Below are 23,370 nucleotides of genomic sequence, written 5' to 3'. Positions count from 1 at the left end.
GCTCAGCCTGTAATCCCAGCATGTTGGGAGGCCGAAGTGAGTGGATTGCCTGAGCCCGCGGGTTCGAGACCCACCTGGGAAACTTGGCGAGCCCACATCTCTACAATAAATCAAAAAAATTAGCCAGGCATGGTAGCGCGTACCTGTAGTTCCAGCTACTTGGAAGGCTGAAGCAGAAGGATTACCAGAGCCCAGCAGGTCCAGGCTGCAGTGACCGAGAGCGGCCACTGCACTCCAGTCTGGGTGACAGAGTGAGACTCCAACTCAAAAATAAATAAAAAATAAAAAGTGGGAAATACTAAAGAAGGTACAGTGAGGCAGGACACAAGCGGGGAGAAGTCACAGAAGTCAAGAAAGGGAAGCATTTTCAATGCTTCTCTGTCAAGAAAGAAAGAGAAAACATTAAAAAACTTAAAACCTTAGAAGGTGAAGAAGACTAAAGTTATGGAACTTATCACATCTCTGATACTGGAGGTAATTTCAGTGGCAGATAAACAGGTAAAGCCAGATTTCAGGGTATAGAAAACAATTATTAGATACTGAACACAGATAAACTACTTTTTAGAAAAGGTAGTGAAGAACTGGTGAGTCATTAACGTGCTCTAACTTCTACAATCAGTGCTAGAACTAGCTGATGTACTGAAAACTCAGGATGTGGCTGTGACCAGGGAAGGGTGGTGACTGACTCCATGAATGAGAGCATAATAGGGGATCAATTGATGCACTAATTTGGTTTTAACCTCGTTAGCTTCTAAACTGAGCACATTTTATGACTTAATAGTTACAATAATAAAGTGAGAAGGAGCTGTTTTTAGTTGTAAAAGTATTGACCTATTATGCTCAAATCTAATAGGATGTTACAACTAGCACTGAACACTTGACAGAGAAACATTGAAAATGCTGAATCTCAGTAAAAAACAATATTGTGAGCATACTGAAGAACAGTTTTCCCAATATTTGAAAGAAAAAAGAGATAAAATCTTAACACAAGGCTAAACCACAGAATGTTAAAAATTAGTCTGAATTCATAAAATGGTAGTTTGAAGTGTAACATTTGTCCACTAACCCAGTAGTTCATATTTTATTTATTTCACTTTTGTGCAGATCACTGGCAAATCCATAATCTAAAGTAGGACTCTGGGGTCATTTTAAGAGCAGAAAAAGGATTTTTTTTTTTTTTAAGTTCAATACTTGCTAGACCCATCACTAATACTACTTGGAAAACTATAAAAGAAAATGACTTACAAAGAATTTTTTTTACTGATGTTTTTCTGAATTCTAATTATCCAACACTACAAGAAATATAACAAAAATACTCCTAGTCAATCTAGAAAACCATCTTCTCAGATCTCACATGAGAAAAAATTGCTATAAGTCCATAGGAGACCTATGTGGAATGAATTCTAATGTATTTTGCCATGATGGTCTGTGGGTTTTGAACTCGTTGGCAGAAGTATGAACAATCAAAATGATACATTAAATCACAGGCACTATATTTATGATATACAGAAAACGTGTTCCTCAGTCTAATTTCAGCTAAACTTCATCTAATAAAGAGACAAGGGGAAAAAATGTCTTTTATAAAATATTCCTGAAGCATCCAATATATTAATAGGTTATGTTCATAATCTATTAGGTTATAACAATCTAACCTAAAATTCAAAGGAGGTTTTAGTCTTATTTATCAGATTCAAATTCTCTTCTTTAGAAAAAAAAAAAATAAACAAAACTAAGCTGTTTTAATGGCCAAGTTAATATTCGATTACCACTACAAATTAATGGCTGGAGAGTAAAAAGAAACTTAGCTAATTTTTAAAACAATTTATTTTAGTAATATGAAACTCACAGGTTGTCAACAATATAAAACTCCTTTCCAGTTAATTACCTGAGATTTTAATTCACTGTTTTCCCTCTTTTTAAAATACATCATAAAGAACTGAAATGTGCCCTCATTATGGGCAGATTTCTTCTTCCCTTTTTTCTTTCTCTTCTCCCTTATTATTTTAGTTATTAGTATTATTGCATTGTTATTATTTAGGAATACTAGCTTATACATTTGATTAAAAATTATAATGTTGACCGGACACGGTGGCTCAAGCCTGTAATCCCAGTACTTTGGGAGGCCGAGGCAAGAGGACCACCTGAGCTCACAGGTTTGAGACCAGCCTGGGCAACTTGGTGAGACCTCCTCTCTACAATAAATCAGAAAAGTAAGCCGGGCGTGGTAGCACGCACCTATAGTTACAGCTACTTGGAAGGCTAAAGTGGAAGCAACTCCTGAGCCCAGCAAGTCGAGGCTGCGGTGGCCATGAGTGTGCCACTGCACTCCAGCCTAGGTGACAGAGTGAGACTCCAACTAAAAAAAAAAAAAAAAAAAGACAAAAAAAAAAAAAATCAAAACGTGAAAAAGGGTTATATAATGAAAAATTAATCTCCCTCCCACTCTGATCCACCAAGTCTCTGGTTCTTGTCGCAGAAACAACCACTACTAAAGGCTTCTTCTAAACAGTTCTACACCTACACACACACACTTATATCTATATGACATTTCTTACACAAATCATAGTATAATATATGCATACACATTTCTGCACCTACTTCCCCTTCCTTTAACACAGTACCTGGAAATTGTTTCATATCACTGCACACATAACTACTTTTTCTTATTAATGAATGCACAGTAATTCATTATGTGGATTTAACATAACTTATTTAAATAATCTCCTATGGATGGATATTGAGGCTGTGTCTGTTCTTACATTATTATATGCACTCATGCAATGACGGTGTTGGTAAATCTCTAGGATCAATTCCTAGAAGTAAACTGCTGCTCTGGGCAGAGGGAATGGATATTTTTGCTAAATTGTATCCATCAGAGGCTACCTTCTATCTGCCTTCTATCTTTCCAACACAAACATTTTTATCTTTGTTAATCTCACAGGCTAAATACTGGCAGCTCATTGTAGCTTCTATTTGATTATAAGTGAGGTATAGTGTCTTTTTCTCCTGTTTAATTGGAAACTTACTTTTTTTTCCTGTGAACTGAATTTGCCTTTCCCTATTTAAAAATTTTAACTTTTAATTTATCAATAAAATAAGAACTGCACATAGGTAAGAATCTACTGGCTATACATGGTTTGTAAAAACAAACAAATCCCCAGCCTTCCTCTTCTACCACTTTTCCTTCCCCAGAAGCAACAACTTTTATCTCTCTTAGTCAATTCTTTTGAAAGGTATTATCAAATATTAATATGCTTAGACTGATATTCTTTAATTTTTCCATTTTAGACATCATCTATTAACTTCCTACTCTTTCCTTCTCCATCACCACCCCGGTAGGAATACATACTTCCTATTCTCTCATCCTACCTATGCAGTTGCATACCAGTGTTGTTAAGGAAAAACAATATTATGACCGCACATGCTACCTAGACTTCAGCCACACAGTAAATACTATGCAAAATATTGCATAGTGATCAAGAGCATAGATGCTGAAGGCAGACTTCCTGGGTTCAAATCCTATCTTTGCCACTTACTGGCTGTCTAGTTATTTAAGCAAGTTACTTAATCTCTCTATGCCTCAGTTTCCTTGCCTGTAAAACATTCATAGCCGGGCTCGGTGGCTCAGCCTGTAATCCCACGCCTATGGGAAGCTGAGGTGAGTGGATTGCCTGAGCCCGCGGGTTCGAGACCCGCCTGCGCAGCGAGACTTCATCTCTACAATAAATAAAAAAAATCAGCCAGGCATGGTAGCACATGCCTGTAACTCCGGCTACTCGGACGGCTGAGGCGGAAGGATCGCCGGAGTCCAGCAGGTCGAGGCTGCGGTGGCCGGGAGCGGCCACTGCACTCCAGTTGGGGCGATGGAGTGAGACTCCAACTCAGAAAAAAAAAAAACATTCATAATAACAGTAACTACCTGTGGGCTGAAAAGGTTTAAAAAGTTAATACATATATAAAAGTGCTGTATAAGCATTCTCTATACCCTAAGTTACTTTTCTGTTTCTCCTGTAGTTACTGTTTGATTATTCATATGATTAATTACGATGTGCAGGCTGAGCATCTTAGCTCACACCTATAATCTCAGCATTTTGGGATGCTTAGGCAAGAGGATTGCTTGAGGCCAGGAGTTCAAGACTTGACTGGGCAACACAGTGAGACTTTGTCTCTACAAAAAACTCAAAAATTAGCTGGGTACGGTGGTACACACCCATAGTAGTTCCGGCTATTCGGGAGGCTGAGGAGGGTGGATTCCTTCAGTCCAGGAGTTTGAGGCTGCAGTAAGCCTGCACTCCACTCTGGGCAACTAAGTGAGACCCCCCCAATTCAAAAAAATTTTTTTCTATGTGCATATTGTTAATTCAATCCCCAATTTTCTTTCTATTATATGAATTCATTCAGTTATTATGTCAATTTTGTCCTCTTGGAGAGAAGTCTTTCATCATAGCCTTGTGAGCTGCTCCAGTATGAACAAGCTGTCTCCATTCTACACCTAGTATGGACAATTTCAGTTCTCCCTATAGTGTTCTCCCAAGAGTTCCCTTTGTCTCTCCCTTTGTTGGTTCTCCTGTTCTCATTCTTAGGATGTCTTCCAGTAGCTTCAGGAGAAATGATGTATAGGAGGTAATCTTTTTAAAGTCTTGCATGTCTGAAAATGTCTTTATGCTAACCTCATACTTGACTAATGGCTTACAACTAAATACAGAATACCAGATTGGAAAAAAATTTTTCCTTCAGAATTTTGAGGACAATTTCTCACTGTTTTCTAGCTTCTAATATTGCTTACAGGAAGTCTGAAGTCTTTCTGATCTTGAGTATATAATCTGATCTCCTGTTCTATGGAAGTTTATAAGATTGTCTCTTTGTCATTTGGGATAATCTAAATTTCAAGAGCTGTGCCTTGTCATGGGAACTCAGTCCTTTCAATCTGGAAACTCATATATCTCAGTGATGGGAAATTTTCTTAAACTATTTTGCTACTGTTTTCCTTCCTTTCTTTTCCTTTGTCTGGAATTGTTGATTTGATGTTGGACTTCCTAGGCTAGTCTTCTAATTATTTTGTTCCCCTCTACTTTCTAAGTTATTTCCTTAATTTCATCTTCCAATCCGTCTATTAAGTTTTATTTGTCATAATTTTTCCATAGACAAGAGCTCTTCAGCTTTGTAAAATATTCAGTTCTTGTTTCATGTATGTAATGTCTTTGAGGATACTAATCATTTTTAAAAGTTTTCTGTTCCTGACTCTAAATTGTTTTTTGGGGGGGGGTTGGTTTAATGTTTCAGTCTTTTTCTTTCATGCTAGAGGCTTTCTTCAGATGTCTGTTAGTCTTAAGAAGGTCAGTATCTGTATATCTTTCTTCTCAGGTGAGTTAAATACACCAAAGGGGACTCTAATTTCATGCCTGGAGGGTAAAGGCAAGTAAGGGGGAAAAGGTGGAGTCGTCTCATCATCCAATGTGCACATGTTCACTTAATTCCCTCGTATTTGGTAAAATGACCTACTCTCAATTTTGCTTGGTACCTTTCAATCCAAAGATCTTCAGGGTTTTTTTCCTTCAAAGAACACACCTGGTGTTTTACCGTAGGGCTGGAAGTATAGGTAGGAAGGGCAGTTGTTCAGTAGAATGGGGAAGAGGAGAAGACCTGGCAATCCATGACCAGATATTTCTGGCTCGATTCCTGAGCCACATGAAGATTCTGTAATAAAGGTCAGGTGGGCTCTTAAGTTTTATACATAGCAAGACTAAACTTGGCTCTCTTAAGTGAGCTATGTCATTTACCCTACTCTATTTGCTTTCAATTTTTACACATATGTGTGGTTGTTTTCGTCTTTTTCATTCTCCATACCCTTGAAGGACCATGCCTTTAAAATAAAATACCTTTACTAGTGGGATTTCTGCAAAGAATAAAGTTAGATGCTTGTGTTTACTCTGCCATTTATCTTCTCCCAAAGTCCAGGCTAAATCTAAAAATCACTCCTGATTGTTTACACCACCACTCATCCCTCTTCCTACCTGATTAGATTAATCTGGCTTTAGAGTTGATTAAGAGGAGCCACCAGCCTGAGTATCACTATTTATTTATTTATTTATTTATGTATTTATTTATTTTGAGTCGGAGTCTCACTCTGTCACCCAGACTGGAGTGCAGTGGCCGCTCCCAGCCACTGCAGCCTTGACCTGCTGGGCTCCGGCAATCCTTCCGCCTCAGCCTTTCGAGTAGCCAGAACTACAGGCACACGCTATCATGCCTGGCTAATTTTTTTGATTTATTGTAGAGATGAGGTCTTGCCAAGTTGCCCAGGCGGATCTCGAACTCCCAGGTTTTGGCAATCCACTCACCTCGGCCTCCCAAAGCGCAGGATTACAGGCTGAGCCACCGAGCCCGGTGAGTATCACAATTTAGAAGACTCTACTCTGGTCCTTTTGGGCACCAATCTCCACAGAAATTAAATGTATAAACTAGGAACAGCAACCCTGACAAAGCCTATACAAATGATTTGCATAGGGAGCCCTTCACTTAAGACACTGTACTGCCATCTATTGAAAACTTATAAAATAACTACAAGTCAACATGGTCAGCTAGATGACAGGCACTCCTAGGAATTGGGTAGCAGAGTTTGTACAACCATAAATGGCAGCACTGAATTGGAGCTACCTTCACAGAAGTGAGCAAATGTTTACTGTGGATTAGGAAAATAAAAGAGCAATTAGGAATACAAACTGCCAAAACCAGGCTCGGTGACTCAGTCTGTAATCTCGTGCCTTTGGGAGGCTGGGGTGAGTGGATTGCCTGAGCCCGCGGGTTCAAAACCTGCCTGGGCAGCAAGACCTCATCTCTACAATAAATAAAAAAAAAAATCAGCCAGGTGTGGTAGCACATGCCTGTAATTCCGGCTACTTGGAAGGCTGAGGCGGAAGGATCACCAGAGCCCAGCAGGTCGAGACTGTGGTGGCCGGAAGCGGCCACTGCACTCCAGTCTGGGCGACAGAGTGAGACTCCAACTCAAAAAAAAAAAAAAAGAAAGAAAAAAAAAAGGAATACAAACTGCCACTTAGAAGTTAGAAGGAACTGTGGTCTGGTACCTTAACTTAGAACTGATTTCCCAATAGAAAAAAAATATTATAAATGTCAATCAAAATCTATCTCATAAGAGTAAAACTGCAATTGGTTTTAGTAGGTTAGCTTTAGGACTTAAGTACTAGTTTTATTTTATTCATATCAGTTTTGAGATCCAAATAACTAACTTCCAAAAAAAATCAGAAATATGTTCAAAAGTAACACATTTTTGCATTCAATTGGTTATAAATAATGCAAGTTTCTCTCCAATGGGCAAACCTGATTAGAACAGAGTGGTAGTGAGGTCAGTCCTGTTATAATTCTTGCCTTGAAAACTTTAGTGTTCTACTGCAGTTTATTTATTTTAGGGACCAATTTGCACACAACATGAAATTTGCACGTGCTTATGCACAAACTTCAGCTGTGATAAACACTAGATGAACAAATAAAATTGTACTCATGTTGAAGATACAAAATGTTCATACACATATATACCTCAAATATCTACCATCTAGCTGCCTGAGTTCGTTGCCACACATCTGATATAGCAACCTTCGGTTTGAGTTTAAATAACCCTTCTTCTATCACTTCACAATACACTTACAAACTAGTCTGATGTCCACTTCAAGTAAACTTTAGGATTTTTTTTCAAGCTAAAGTGCTATATTTAATGTAGCATTTTTTTACCCAGTTCTATCATTTTTATGTGTCTCTGACCATGTTTTTGAAAGTAGTGCTCCTAGCCCCTATGTCCCTATTTGCAATTTAGAACTGCATATGACATTATAGTAGAACAGACTATAGATGGCTATGTTATCCCAGATTCAAGACAGTTATTCCAGAATATTATCAGCATTACCACACATATCTTACTGAATCAGATTCAAAAATAAATATATACAATCTCATTGTTTTGTTTTTGTTGTTGTTTTTTTTAAAAGAAAACCCCAAACTATCCAATCACAAACCTTCAGGGACATTATTTCAGGGTCTTCTGTGTTAATTATCCATAACATTTTTGATGATTCTTGAGCTCATTTGAGCGTTTCTCAATTTTCTTGTGTATAACTGCAATCTATTAATGATGGAGAACAAATATAAAGGCTGGATGTTACACAGCTATCTCAGTGTGAGCTTTCTTATAGATAGTTGTCAAATGACCTTAGTTTATTTTATAGGAGAGGAACAAGACTTGACACTTTTAGGAAACTTCAAAGAAAACCAAGGGGGTGTCATCATTATCCACTGACTCCAACTTTCAGAGCTAGAAAGACTAGGATATTAATTTTTTTCATAAAGACGTTCATCATTTATATGTACATCACCATAAAGTTCAAGACTATTGGTTGAGTAAATACACACATTAATTTAAGAGTCGATCTAAATACTGAGTGCTACCACACAGACATGACTTATCAGCATTTTTATTATATTGTTTTTAAAAGGAAATAGGATGGGCTCGGTGGTTCAGCCTGTAATCCCAGCACTTTGGGAGGCCGAGGCAAGTGGATTGCCTGAGCCTGCAGGTTCATAATCTGCCCGGGCAACTTGGTGAGACCTTGTCTCTACAATAAATAAAAAATTAGCTGGGCATGGTAGTGTGTGCCTTTAGTTCCATCTCCTTGGAAGGCTGAGGCAGAAGGATCGCCGGAGCCCAGCAGGGTGAGGCTGCAGTGGTCGGGAGTGTGGCACTGCACTCCAGCCTGGGCGCCAGAGTAAGACTCCAACTCAAAATGAATGAATGAATGAATTAATTAATTAATTAATTGATGGGAATAATATATCTTTTATAATAGTAAACCTTCACTACTCATTATCCTCTCTTTCAACAGTATTTCCATTTGTATTTCATAGAGGATTCTAGCATCTTGAAAATATTCATAAAATATCTAAATATACCTAATAATGTCTTGGGAATAAAAAGAGAGTTACCACTAGTTTACAAATAAAGAAAGTTAGAACTAAGTTAACAATCTAACAGAAAGAGTCAGGGTTAAAGTGAAGGTTTGAATAATCAATATCCTCTAATAATTTTAGTCAAAAGCTTTATCTTTTATAATAATTTTATAAATCCTTCAAGGAGCATACTCTGCTTTAATATTCATTTCTTTCAAAGTTTCTTCAAACTGTTATCACTTAGGTCAATAAACTAAATAAAAGATGGTATATGTGGTTAGCTTTCCCTCAAAGTTTTCCAATTTGCTTCCTTTTTCAGGTTTTTTTTTTTTTTTTTGGTATCTTTATGTATTTATTCAACAAAATTTTTGGTATCTATTCAACAAAATTTTTGAATAGTTGGCTTTGATTCTAAACGATTTTTGATATATTCTCTCCTAAGGCTTGCTATGTTAAATTATAATTTTAAATACATTTGCCAAATGTTTCTGGGTCTTTGAGGACTCCAGGATAATAAAACAAATTTATTACCACATGCACAGTTTTTGTAAAAATCCAAGAAGCAACAACATGGGATAAATTTAAGCTTTTATCATAATAGATAAAATAGAGGCATGAGACCTCTGCAGTCTTGAGTTATTGGATATCTGGTTTGGGATTTACTAGTTAAATCTGAACTTTCTGTTTGAGAGGTGAGAAAGACTTGGACTTAAGAACGTCTGGCATTTTTTAATTAAACCAGCTTTATGATCATGATTATGATATTACCTGCAAACAAGTATACTTGCTCATTTCAGTTTCATACTTTAGTTTGCCCATTTGGGCATGTGAACATGAACTTTATTGGAATATTAAATAAATTCAATAAACAGATTCGACTGAGTTCCCAATTCATCTTTGTGTTACCCACCAGCCAGGCAGTAAGCAAGTAGTAGACATTTTCTTCCATAAATGTATAGTTCACAAAAAATGTTCAGCTTTCACTATTTCCCTTTCTCAGAGTTCTTGCAGATATTTGATAGCTTTGTTGTTGGTTTTTTTTTTTTAAGTTGAATTTGTGGTTACATTTACATTAAAGATGAGTATTTACTAATTCTAGCTCGCATGGTCAATTAATGTATTTCCCAGTATTATTTGTATACAAAGAAACCTACCATCTGAAGAAGTTATTTCCTTTCGAAAATTCACCAAGTCATGTTCTGCATAGTCCAAATTTAGACAATCTTTTGATGAATACATTTAAATCTGTACTGTTACCAGGGGAAAATCGTTTTTTCTAGATTTTCTAACTCTATAAGTGAGTGCTTTAGACATGATGCTCATGTGCCTTAAGAAAACAACTCGTTTTCAGTGGGGAAAAAATGGTGAATAAAAATCAAAGTCAATTTTAATGTCTTTGGTAATCTACAAACTGCTGAATTCAAGAAACTGAAAACCCTTGTTAATAAGAAGTAAATACTATGCTTAAGAACTCCCCACTTCCTCCCCATATACATTTGACTTGACCTACTTATTTGGAAACAAAATTCTGGATTTTCATCTTTCTTCTCTAGTTCTTCCTTTGCTAGTGTTTTCTTGTCTTCCTAGCCTCTAAATGCCGTCCTTGGGCTTAGTCTTTGGAATTCTGCCTCCTACCTATACACATTCCCCTGGGAATGTCATTCAATCTCAGGGCTTGAAACATCACCTGTTTGCTAAAGGCCTGCAATTTATACCTCCACTCTGTACTTCTCCATCTATTTCCAGACTTAAACAGCCAACATATTTCTACTTGGATGCCTAATAATACCCTCAAGTCTAATGTGTCCAAAATTAAGTTTCTGGTCAATCACAATTTTTCTTTCTTTTTTTTTTTAAGCAACAGGGTCTCATAATGTTGCTCAGGCTGGGCTCGAACTTGTGGCCTCAAGCAGTCTTGTCCACCTAAGTCTCCCAAAGGGCTGAGATTACAGGTGTGAGCCACCATTCCCAGCCTAAATCACCCTTTTGCAAACTTGTTTCTCCCACAGTCTTCTTCATTTTAAAAAATAGTAACTTCATTCCTCTACCTGTTTGTTCTAGCCAGCATTCTTGACTCTTCTGTTTCTCATCCATATTCAATCCATTAAGGAAATTCTTTTTTTTTTAATCATATTGTTTATTTCAAAATTGTGGGGTAAAGTTAAGGGTTAGGTATATAAATATGCATCGTTCAGGTACCCTTGTGGATAAGGGGTGTCTCCCCATTCCCCATTAAGGAAATTCTGATGGCCCTGTTTTCAAATGTACCTAGACTGGTTACTTCTCAACTCTTCTAGTGATCCCATTCTGGCCCAAGCTGCTCTTGTGTAGACGCCTAATGGAATCCTAATTGGTCCTTGAACTCCCATTCCTGCACCTCTACTCTCAATACAGAAGCCAATGGCTTCCCAATTCACAGAGAAAAAGTTAAAGCCCTTATGATGACCTGTAAGTATTTCAGGATCTGGTAACCCAAGGGCTCATAATATCATCTCCCACTACCCTCCCCACTGTTCACTCTATTCCAGCATCATTGGTATCTATGCTATTCATCAAACACTCCACACATATTCCCAATTTATACTAGCTGTTTCCCTGGGTGGAAGCCCCCACCCCCAGGGATTCACTTATTATTCTTGCTTATTGTCTATCACTCCTCAATATGCTGTAAGCTATATGAAGAGAGAGATTTTTGTCTATTTTTTTTTTCATTGCTAACCCTGAGAACCTAGAACAGCATCCGACAAATAGTTGGCACTCAGTAACTACCGGCTGCATAAACAAATGGCTTTTTGAAAAATAAAAGCCAGCCGGGCTCGGTGGCTCAGCCTGCAATCCCACGCCTTTAGAGGCTGAGGTGAGTGGATTGCCTGAGCCCGCGGGTTCGAGACCTGCCCGGGCAACTTGGCGAGACTTCATCTCTACAATAAATCAAAAATTAGCCGGGCGTGGTAGTGCGCGCCTGTAGTTCCAGCTACTTGGAAGGCTGAGGCGGAAGGATTGCCAGAGTTCAGCAGGTCGAGGCTGCGGTGGCCGGGAGCGGCCGGCCACTGCACTCCAGTCTGGGTGACAGAGTGAGACTCCAACTCAAAAAAAAAAAAAAAAGAAAAGAAAAAGAAAAGCCATACAATGTAATTTACCACAATAATAGTAATGTGGACAACCATCAATAAATTTCCTTTGTTATAAATACAATGTGCATATGTCCGTTTGAGGGGGTAGATGTAGGAAATTCTACAAGATTTTTCAAATGAATCCAGCATTTTTGTTGAAATAATCTAAAAACAATACTACAAACAAACAATATTAGCTATAAGTACAAACTGCCTCTCGTCTGTCTTTTTTATACTGTGTGCTTCATTTAGTAATTGATAGAAAAGGGGGAGGGAGCTCAGTGAAAAATGCTTTTATAGGGGATAGGGAAAATTTTAAAAGCTTGGTTTTTAGGTATTCTGAAGAAATGACCTATTGAAACTTATAACCTCTTAAAAGTCCTCCCCTCCTCCAACCTTGGGGTAAATAAAATTTTGGTCAGCTATTAAATTTAAATTACCAACTACAAAAAGAAGACAGGAAGAAACTATTAATAGGATTACATCTTTTTCAAAAAACATGCATCCTGATATGGTTACTTCTTGGTGCCTCTATGAGTATTATGCCATCAAATTGAGAGCCAGAAGAAATACAAGGGACAAATCAGTAGACTGCTGTTGTTTTTTAAAAATTTTTTTATTTTAAAGATGTGGGGTACAATTCAGGATTAGGTATACAAGTGATCATCACACAGGTAAAGTTTGGGCCTCTCTTTGGTCCCCACTTTGCCTTTGAGATCAGGTACCCTTATTGATGTTGTATCCCTCTCTACACCCACCCCAGCAGTATCCTGCAACTGCTAATCTCTTTCTTAAAGTATTATGGTAATTGTTCAGGATCCACTTATGAGTGAGAGCATGTGGTACTCTGTTCTTTGTTTCTGTGATAGGCCACTGAGTATGATAGACTCTAAATCCATCCAAGTTTAATTGCTGTTAAGTTTTAAGACAGCTACAGTAGGGTAGCAGTAATCACTGTCACTACACTACTGCTGCCACCATATGACTATCAACTTAAGTATGCACTTTGTTCTTTATCTTCCTTTTTTTCCTCTCTGTTTCCTTTTTTTAGAGGCAGGGTGTAACTGTTGCCCAGGCTGGAGTGCAGTGGCATGAAAATAGCTCGCTGTAACCTCAAACTCCTGTAGCATACAACAAAATTGACTACAGTCAGTAATGATCTTTACTATGCCCTTTGTAATATTTAGTCTAGATCACTTATTTGACAGCACAGTCTAGCTTGTTTTCGTCTCCATTTTTCTCCTTTTAAGCATAACAAACATATGCTCAATGAATTATCACAAAGTGAACACACCTGTATAAACTCTACATGCGTCAACAAATAAACTATTACTAGCACTCCAGAAATCACCGTCACATTCCTCCCCATCACTATTCACGCCTCCTACCCAAAACGTAACCATCATCCTGACATCTAGATTACTTCTGACTGTTTTGGAACTTCAAATAAATGGAATCACATAGTATGTACTATTTTGTGTCTGTTCTTTAGTGAACTCTTCAGTGAAATATCTGTTCAAGCTTTTTGCTTATTGTCTAGTCGGGGCTTTTATATGTACAGGATAAAAACCTTTGTTCACTACAGTTGTTGCAAATATTTTCTACTCTGTGGTTTGTCTTTTCACTTTCTGTGTATTGATAAACAGAATTCCCAATCATAATATAGACCAACTTATCAATTATTTCTGGTTATGAAATCTTTCTCTACCCAACATCATAAATATACCCTTCTATATTATTTCTAGAAGCTTTATTGTGTTACCGCTCTTGTTTAGAGCTACAATGTGCTCGGAGTTGATTTTGTGTAAGGTAGTAGTTAATTCCTCCCCACCCCACCCTCCCATAGATATCTCACTGCCTCAGAACCATGACTAAAAAGACTATCTTTCCCCCACTGCTCTGCAGGGTCCCCTTTGTCACACCAAATGTCCATATACCTGTGGGATCGTTTTAGGACTCTCCATTTTGTTTTATTAACCTATTTGTCTATTCTTCCACCAATACTTTACTGTACTTTAAAAACAGATCTAGATATTCACAGACTTTTTTCATCTGTTTTCTTCTAACATGGCTATTCTTGGTCCATAGCATTTCCAGATGAATTTTAGAATCAACTTGCCATTCCATATATGTGTGTGTGATGGTGGGGTTGGGGAGTGGAGTATCATGTTGAAATTTTCATCTTGAAGATAACTGACAGAAAATATTAAGTCTTCTAAACCATGGTCATGGTACTATAGCCCTCCATTTATTTAAATCATTTTTATTTTCTTTTAATTATGTTTTATAGTTCTCTATGTAGAAGTCCTACACATCTCTCATTAGCTCTTTTCCTCTAGGAACTTACCGCGTGATGCTATAATACATATTATTTTTAAAATTCTTCATTTTGTGTTTGTTGCTAGTATATATAAAGACAATTGATCTTTGTATACAAACATGTTTGTTTTGCCATGTATTCATTCTATCTTGCTAACTGTGTGAAAAATATTCTAAAAGCAGAAATCTTATCCTATACCTCTTTTCATTCTTAGGGACTTGCATAGAATGTTACATATACAGCAATTATCCAATGAAATGTTTGCCTGCAGAAAATTTTGCCTGAAGAAAAATTACTAGGGAAATTTTAAAAAGAAGAGAATAATATCTAATTCCAATTAGATTGACATCTAAGAAAGAATGGCTCTAGATGTAGTCTTTCCTTTCTAACATTTATGAGGACAGCTTTTAGTGTGAATTTAGGACATCCACTCTAAAAATGATCATAGACTACCAGGAGTCAGGATGGTTACCAAAATTGTTGTCAAGTACAAATAATAAAGCATTAGTTCTGGACCAGACACATTTGCTACCTCATCTTAGTTTGTCCTTGGGACCAGTACCTGAAACACTGTAGATAGTTAGCAATTTGCTATATAGTTCTCTCTTCTATAACATTGTAATAATTCTTCAGACTATAACTGTACTTCCTTAAAGTCCATTGACTTTTGTGGGTCCAAGTTTGAACAGTCAAAAGTTCCTAGAGAATTGGTAAGGACAATCATCAACATAACATTATAAATAGTTGCAAAAAGGTTACTCCAAGCCAATTCAAATCACACAGAAGATCTATGTGAAATATAAATAGGTTATAAAATGGTCACACCTAGACATGTTTTCAATAGAATTTGGGCCCACACTTGAACTGGTTTCAATGCATGCTAAAGAAGTACAATGGAAATAAGATGAGAGAAAAATTTGATTTCTCTAAGTATGATTCCTTAGAAAACGTATTTGCTAACTTCTAGAAAAACCACAACTCTTACAGGATAAAAATAAAAACAAAAAATTCAAATTCTGACCAAGAGCTCTGGGTTCCATTTAGAAATGAAGAAAAAGGCAATTCCCCCTTCAGGCCCCAAAGCAAACCATGATTTTAGAAAACAAAAACAGATTCACAGATTTATCTATATTGATTACTATAGAGAAAATAAATGATTCTGTTTATCCACTTACCAAATATCAAAAGTTTATGGTTCACTAAGCAAATAAAAATACAATGCAAAAACACTAAAGCAATTCCTACTTTTCAAATTCTTCATTATTTTATTTTCAATTATGTTCCCTTAAAATTACCTGACCTGTCTGATTATTTAAATATCCATGTCAAAAATGAAAAGCATAGGTTGGGCTCAGTGGCTCAGACTATAATCCCAGTACTTTGGGAGGCTGAGGCGAGAGCATTGCCTGAGCCCGCAGGTTCAAGACCAGCCCAGGCAACTTGGTGAGACCTCGTCTCTACAATAAATAAAAAGTTAGCCAGGTGTGGTAGCACACACCTGTAGTTCTGGTTACTTGGAAGGCTGAGGTGGAAGGATTGCTGGAGCCCAGCAGGTTGACGCTGGGGTGGCCCTGAGTGTTCCACTGCACTCCAGCCTGGGCGACAGAGTGAGACTCCAACTCAAAAAAAGAAAAAATAAAAACATCTAACAGAATACATTTGGTAGTAAATGAGGAAAAAGCTGGCTGCTTTGATAATGACATTAATTCCTTTAGTAGATAACAATGTTTTAATTTCTTCCTTCTGTTGCCCACCCCACCACAGTCCTGCATATAACATATGTAGGAAATGCAAAATAATAAACTTGGCTAAATTAGCCTTATCTGACACTATATTGTACAAGACCACACTAGTAGCTATACAAACAGCATATATCTTAACTACTCAATACTAAGTCCTCACACTAGTACCATTATGAACCTTATGCTTCAACAAGATCACCTAATACTCTTCTAAAACCTAAACTGAGCAATAACCCCAGAAACAACACATCATTCAGCCTGCTAGGACTTAAACAGCAACCTTACTAGTGCTCAGATAAAGCCAATCTCTATTAAATAGCTTTGCTGTCACTTGATTATAAAGAGCAGAACTCTCTAATGACCTCTAACTCTCGCTAGACATGCTACTGATTTCAACATACTTACTTAACAGGAAGTGCAGGATGTTTTGTATTACTGTAACACAGCAACAAATTCATAAATTATCAGATAAAAGCTAGAAATTTCTCAGCTTTTAGTATTAGCTTACCCAGTTTAGTGGCGCCCTCTTGTGGGTACTCAGGAAACTGACCCTCGGAAGGGACGCTGACAGTTCTCCTCAGGCATCGCCCTTTGGTGGATTCGGGCTGCTGCTCCTGTCCCCCGTCCAAAGGTATCTAGTTAACCAAAAGAAAAAGAGGTGAAACTTAATAGTGACCTCGCCATAGCACTTCTGATTGAATAATGTTTTAAGTTAATCAAGACAAGAGTGTGTAATAAGCAGAGTAAAGCAGGAGAAAAACAGAAATGAAATATATACATTGTTAAAGTATTATCAACCCCTTTTCCTTTAAAAAGAAAACTGAAAGAACAGGAAAAGTGAGTATGTAAACTAGATTACATGAAGTATGTACAAATTATATCCAGGTGTGTACTTGTTGCTGTAGCTCAGAAAACTAAACACCCACACAAAAGGTTCTTTTACATCAGAAGACAGTTCACATGCTCCAATTTTGCCCAATGTTCAATAAGGTAAATAGAAATAAATTTGACCAAAAAAATTTAGCTTCAAAATTATCTTAAAAGGAGGTTTTCTTAGATAAAGGTAGTAAAATCACCCAAATTTACTTCAATTTTAGAATAAAGTACTTAGACATAGTAAAACACATTTTCAATGAAAACTTGGATAGATGTTTGTATAGAAACCTATATAAAAACGGTGTATTTTCTTTCAAAGGTGAAATCATTTTTATAATCCTAAAAAATATTCTCCTGACAAAGTTTCAGAAACATATCAAGTGGTTATTTGCATATCAGAATGAGAGCTATGTATAGTAAAAAAATCTGCCAATAACTATTTTAAAACATACAAAAAAAGTTACTGTAGAGTAATGAGATGGTTTAAGTTTTCTTTTTTTGTAATTCTAAGCTTTTTACAAATGAAATTTTACCAGTAACCTTTAGAGAATTCAGAATTATATTGGTAACATGTTAAAGAGTTTGACAAAGTATGTCAGTAATTAATTGTAATCCCTAATTTCTTATGGCTCCAATACTGTTTTCAACAAATTTCACTAATAATAACCAACACTGAGTTCTTACATTATGCAAGTATAATGAATTTACATGTGTGACATTAAGGGGGGGTATTATTATTATCCCCTTTCAAGATGGAGAATGATTTATTTCTACAAATGACTACAATGGACATATATAACATGAATTGATCCAGCAAAACTGGGACAGATACAGGTTTAAGCAGACATGCCTTCAGCACAGCTTCAGTAATCTAACTTCTATGACTGGGATCAAGGAGATGAGAGCCAGGGAAACTCACTCTCTCTGCTACTAAGAATCTGAGGAACAAGTTCCTAATGTTTCCATACACACTTTCTGCTCACACTCCTTTTAGGAACAAACATTTCCCCTTTTCCTCATTTACATTAACTATGGTTACTCTTTGCACATTGAGAAACAGAAAGACAGAATTCAGAAAGGTAAAATTCTGAAAATAAGCTGAGACCAACAAATAGCATCAGTAAAGACATGAACTCTTACAAAAGTACCCTGTAATATAAAACTTCACAAACAGTAATCTAAGTCATCCCTCCCTTTCAGGATGGAAATTTTATTATCTATACTTAAATAATTAAAAGAGTATCACTTAGAGGTCTGAATGACCACCTCCTATTAAAAAAAGGCAAAAACTGTATCCGCTACCTGCCTTAAAAGTACAAAGACTGACAGTAAGTTTGGAAAACATAGTATGGCTCTTTGAGCAAATACTTGAATCTAAATAAACGTAATTCTTTTAATAATAGTTCTAAAATGCTTACTATTATCTAAAATAATAAAGGTCTAAACCATATAGGAAAAAAAAGGTAGTTTCTTATGGTGTTTTAAAAGGGAATAATTTTTTTCTTGAAATTGAAATTTATAAAGGTCATATTCAGGAAATAGTAAGAAAGCCTTTTATTATCATATATTTTGTATCCACCATATCTAAAGAGATAATAAATACAATATAAACTTTCTTGTTTGGGACTAAAATTTGCTCACAATTATTTTCTCTAAGTTTGAATGTGGATTCTTCATTTCCCACTATTGAAACTTAAAATATGATAAAAGGTTTTATTCAAAGTATCATTTTTAAAAGTTATGGCATTTTACTCCTCATTTAGGATATAAGGGAACATAATGTTGACTTTTTTTGTAAACTGCATTTCTTAGGAATTTGTGTGTGTGCGTGTGTGTGCGTGTGTGTGTGTTTGGTTTGGTTTGGTTTTGGTTTTGGTTTTTTTTGAGTCAGAAACTCATTCTGTCACTCAGGCTGGGGTACAGCGACTTAATTACGGCTCACCACAGCCTCAATCTCCTGGGCTCAAGCAATCCTTCTACCTCAGTTTCCCAAGTAGCTGGGACTATAAGCAAGCGCCATGACACCTGGCTAATTTTTTTTATTTTCTGTACATATGAGGTCTTGCTATGTTGCCTAGGCTGGTCTCAAACTCCTGGACTCAAGCAATCCTACTGCCTCAGTCTCTCAAAGTGCTGGGATTACAGACATGAGCTACCTTAAGAATACTGTATGTGTACAACATTACAGATTTCTTCTTAGCTCAAATCTTTTTTAAAAATTGATATACTCCTTTAAAATTGGACAGATCACATTTCAAGTACTTTCAAATGAACCAAGCTGAAGTACACAAATCTTAGTATACATGTAAAAGAATGTTTTAGAAGACCAATTTTCTCTATTCTGTCCTAATTTAGTTTACTAGTTCTTATTTACTTGTTTATACTGAGTTGCTTATAAAAATTATATATAATTCAAGCTCTATAACATGAGAGAAATTTTTCTTTAACTTTTTTGGCCTTGTACTGAGTTTCTGAGTCATCTTTTGAGCTATCAAGTTTTTAAAAAGCAAGCACTTTCATTCCATTTTAGAGGAGGAAAGTGGCAAATAGCAAGGAGTAAATGACATCTCAGGTATCTAAGATATGTTAGGAACAGTCAAACTGGGCTGGGTGTGGTGACTCAAGCTTATAATCCCAGCACTTTGGGAGGTCTAGGTGAGAGGATTGTCTGAGCTCACGGCACCAGCCTAGGTAACTTGGTGAGACCTCAACTCTACAATAAATCAAAAAAGTAAGCCGGGTGTGGTAGTGCGCACCTGTAGTTCCAGCTACTTGGAAAGCTGAGGCAGAAACATCTCCTGAGCCCAGCAGGTTGAGGCTGTGGTGGCCATGAGCATGCCACTGTACTCCAGCCTAGGTGACAGAGTGAGACTCCAACTCAAAAAGAACAAACTGGATATCTGGCTCCTAGTTGTCTGTTAACTCCAAACCATTCATGACAATGGAAGAGCAATGTGAAACATACTGTATATACATATACACCCATATATTTTCTACAAAATTGCCTAACATATTGTTTAGAATTTCAATTTTAATCTGACCCCATACAGATTAAGGAGCTAGCCATGTACAGGAAATCAAGACCATGCTAATAGCATAAGGAAGTTCTTTGTAGTTATTTCCTTTCCTAACGAATGCTAAAAAGATGCTCAGGTCTAGTACATCCCTAAAAGAACTTTTTAACCCTCTGAAAGAAAAAATAATTCGTCAACATTCTTGTCTCCTTAAGGCAGTGGTTCTCAAAATAAGTGTGGTCCAGGTATCAACAGCATCAGCATCACCTGGGAACCTGTAAAAAACACACAATCTCAGGTGCCACCCCAGAACTACTGAATAACTGAGGGTGGAGCCCAGCAAATTGTGTTTTAACAAGGCTCCAACTGGTTCTGATGCTCACTAAGGTTGAGAACCTTCTTATCATGGCTCAGCATCTCAAAGTGACATCTATAACAGAGATTCTCAACCTTGGTTGCAAAATATAATCATCTGGGGGGTTTTAAAAAAATTCCGATGCTAGACCACTTCTAGACATTTGAAACATGCAAAGTTGAGAACCACTTATCTATACTCAATGTCTCCAGCTCTAATTATTCACTTATTAATCTTTGGCTGTCATTACTAAGTGTGGAGGTATAAGTTAATCACTTAACTTTACTAAACATCAATTTCTGCATTTTTGAGGTATGATCTTTCTGGATCTTTCTCAGCTGGACTCCTGAGGTGATAAGGTTTTCTTGAGTCTGTCACTGGCAGGGTCAGGCCTCTGTCACTGCTCAGCATGACCACTATTCTGTTCACTACACATCAGTTGCTCTCTGGAGAACGTGCGTAGTCTTTCCCTACACATGTGCAATTCAGTCCTGGGCCAAAGACTCTCTGGTATCCTGCCCAGCAGATTCCAGACCTTTCAGATGCAGAATTCTGTTGTCTGCCTCCTCATTGAAACCATTGTATTCTGCCTGACCTAGACTTCAGATTACTGCACCACAGTCAGGAAATAATACATAGCAGACATCTGGGGCAATGGTGACCATCACAGTGACAGGCCACCTGTTGTCCAAAGTCTGAAAATAGTGCATGTGTATATACATACATACATACACACACACACACACACACACACACAAATGGGGATTTCCCCCCCACAAACAGACATTTTGCAGGGTGGGTCCCTTATAGTACAGGCTTCCCCTGCTAGGTAAGTGTTCTAGAAACCCATTGACATCAGCGTACCAGCTAATGTGAGAGGCTGCATTCAGCTTCAGTGAATTTTTTTGGAGGTTATTTCAACATGTTTGCCCATTTCATGATGGGTGATTTACAAGTGCACCTGCCCACACTGAGCTGAGTGTTCAGCAGTTTTTGGCCAAAAACAGCATGACCCCCTAGCCCCACTCTCTCTACTCATCCGATCTCACTCTGAGCGACATTTTTTTTGTTTGTTTCCCCAGAAGAAAAATGTTCTCAAAGGGAAACGTTTTGCCAATGTGGAAGAGGTGAAACATAAAATGACAGAAACACTAAAAGACATCAAAATCGACAAGTTCAAAAACTGCTTTTAGCAGTGGAAAAAGTATCTTGATAGGTGTACTGAATCAAATGGAGAGTACTTTGAATGTGGCTGAAGTTTAAACATGTAAGAATAAATACACAACTTTTAATAAATTAATTCCAGGTTTTTTGGGATACCCCATGTGTGTGTGTATGTGTGTGTGTATGTTATCATCATGTCATTCTGAAGCTTAAAGCCCTTTAGTGATTCTCCTTTGTACCCAGCAGTGGATTTCATGGAAGTCATGGTATGTCTGTGTGTGGAGGCACATGGGGTTGCAGGGAGGTAGTTCTCTGCTTCAACTAGAAAATAATTCTGAGCATATCTGCAGTATCTAAGTATACAGGGTTTTTGTACAAGCTTTCCAAAAAGAAAGTGCACTTCTGCTAAAAGAGGGTTTAAAAACTACTATCCTATAAAGTGCAAATTCCTTAACGTATTATACCAGGTTTTCCACAATCTGGCCACTGTCTTTGTGTTCAGCATCAGATTCCACTCGAGGAACACACTAATATTTTGCTGATTTTATAGTTCAGTGCTGTTGCTTAGTTTTTTCTCTCAGCCAGAAATGCTCCCTCACTGTCCTTTCTATTTGATACCCGCCAGGTAAGCATCTATTCATCCTAAGGTTTAGGACAGGCATTGCCTCTTCCAGGAATCTCCTGCAATCCCAAAAGGGACGGTTAACATACACCTCCCTTTGGTTCCTCCACTAACATAGTTTTCCTTGTCACTATAGATATTGTGTTGAATTATAATTATTCATTTATGCAACTAGTCCCATATAAGTTAACAGCTTATATTTTAACAGTTAATTCCCAAACATTAAAATACCTCCAACCCACAAATGAATGAATGAATATTTGATAGAGATGGGGGCCATTTTAGGCAAAAAAAAAAAAGTGTAACATCAGCCTATTTTTGTTTTGGAACAGGGAATAGACCAAATTAGCCAGAGCCTCTTAAGAGAAGAAGGGTAGGACATCAAAATGTGTTATGAGCATGTTGGAAGGGCTTGAATACCAGGCTATGCATAATTCAAGGAGCACTGGGAAGCCACCCAAGTTTCTAGATCTGAGAAGTGGTAGTCTTCTAATTGATCTGTCTCCTTCCTACCTCTCTCTCCCTCTTCCAATATGTCCTACAGATTAATATTCATAATACCTAATGTTAATCACATTGTTTCTTTTATTAAATTTCCTTTGCTAATCTCCCATTGCCAATAGCATCTTAATGACATAGGTCAAAGTACTTAAGAAAAAATGGATTTCTCTATCCAGTTTACTTGTGCTATTTTCAAATGGTGCTTTACAAATATTTGTCTTATTTGCACTACTACACTTGTTATGAGGGTGAGAGAGGAAAGAACTGTATTTTTATTCTTTGTAACTCCTAACATAGTAAATGCACATACAGAGGCGCATTATATATCTGCTGAATAACTTGAACGTGGTTCTGAATGAAATATACCATGAGTAGTGTGCCCCAGAATAAATGTCAGTTCATTTTTAGTTGTTTGCACAAAGCCTAACTGCTATTTTTAGATTTTCATCAATATATCTGAGTGTATCTGCCCTCCAAAAGAAAGAAAAAATGTTTTAAATATTTAAAATCCCATTACTTTAAATACCTTGCTGCTTGTTAGACTATCATCCAGCCTTAAAATACCAAATGCAGAAAGTAGAGTTTGCATTTTTTTAAAAAAAGGAGTCAAATTTACCCTGTCCTCATGGCTTGTTGTTGCCAAAAGAAAGAAACTTACAAATTCAGCTTGCTTTTGTATTTTTATAATGGCTGCACCTCAGAGGGGTT

The 23,370-nt window shown here is 37.0% G+C and overlaps 1 protein-coding gene across 2 annotated transcripts in view; it reads right to left on the bottom strand.

The window, feature by feature from the left end:
* The window catches only part of RASAL2 (RAS protein activator like 2), a 362,379-nt gene that overhangs the window by 153,663 nt on the left and 185,346 nt on the right, over window positions 1-23,370 (bottom strand). For both annotated transcript variants that reach the window (XM_021706868.1, XM_008073803.1), the window contains exon 3: window positions 16,639-16,765. In XM_021706868.1, coding sequence (XP_021562543.1) covers window positions 16,639-16,765 — 127 coding nt within the window. The remainder of the gene's footprint in view (window positions 1-16,638; window positions 16,766-23,370) is intronic.

The sequence above is a fragment of the Carlito syrichta genome, unplaced genomic scaffold (genome assembly GCF_000164805.1).
Source record: "Carlito syrichta isolate Samal-C Ts95f unplaced genomic scaffold, Tarsius_syrichta-2.0.1 Scaffold316187, whole genome shotgun sequence".
Lineage (NCBI taxonomy): Eukaryota > Metazoa > Chordata > Mammalia > Primates > Tarsiidae > Carlito > Carlito syrichta.
The sequence above is the reverse complement of the archived record's forward strand: the minus strand, read 5'-3'. Positions and strand labels throughout refer to the sequence as shown.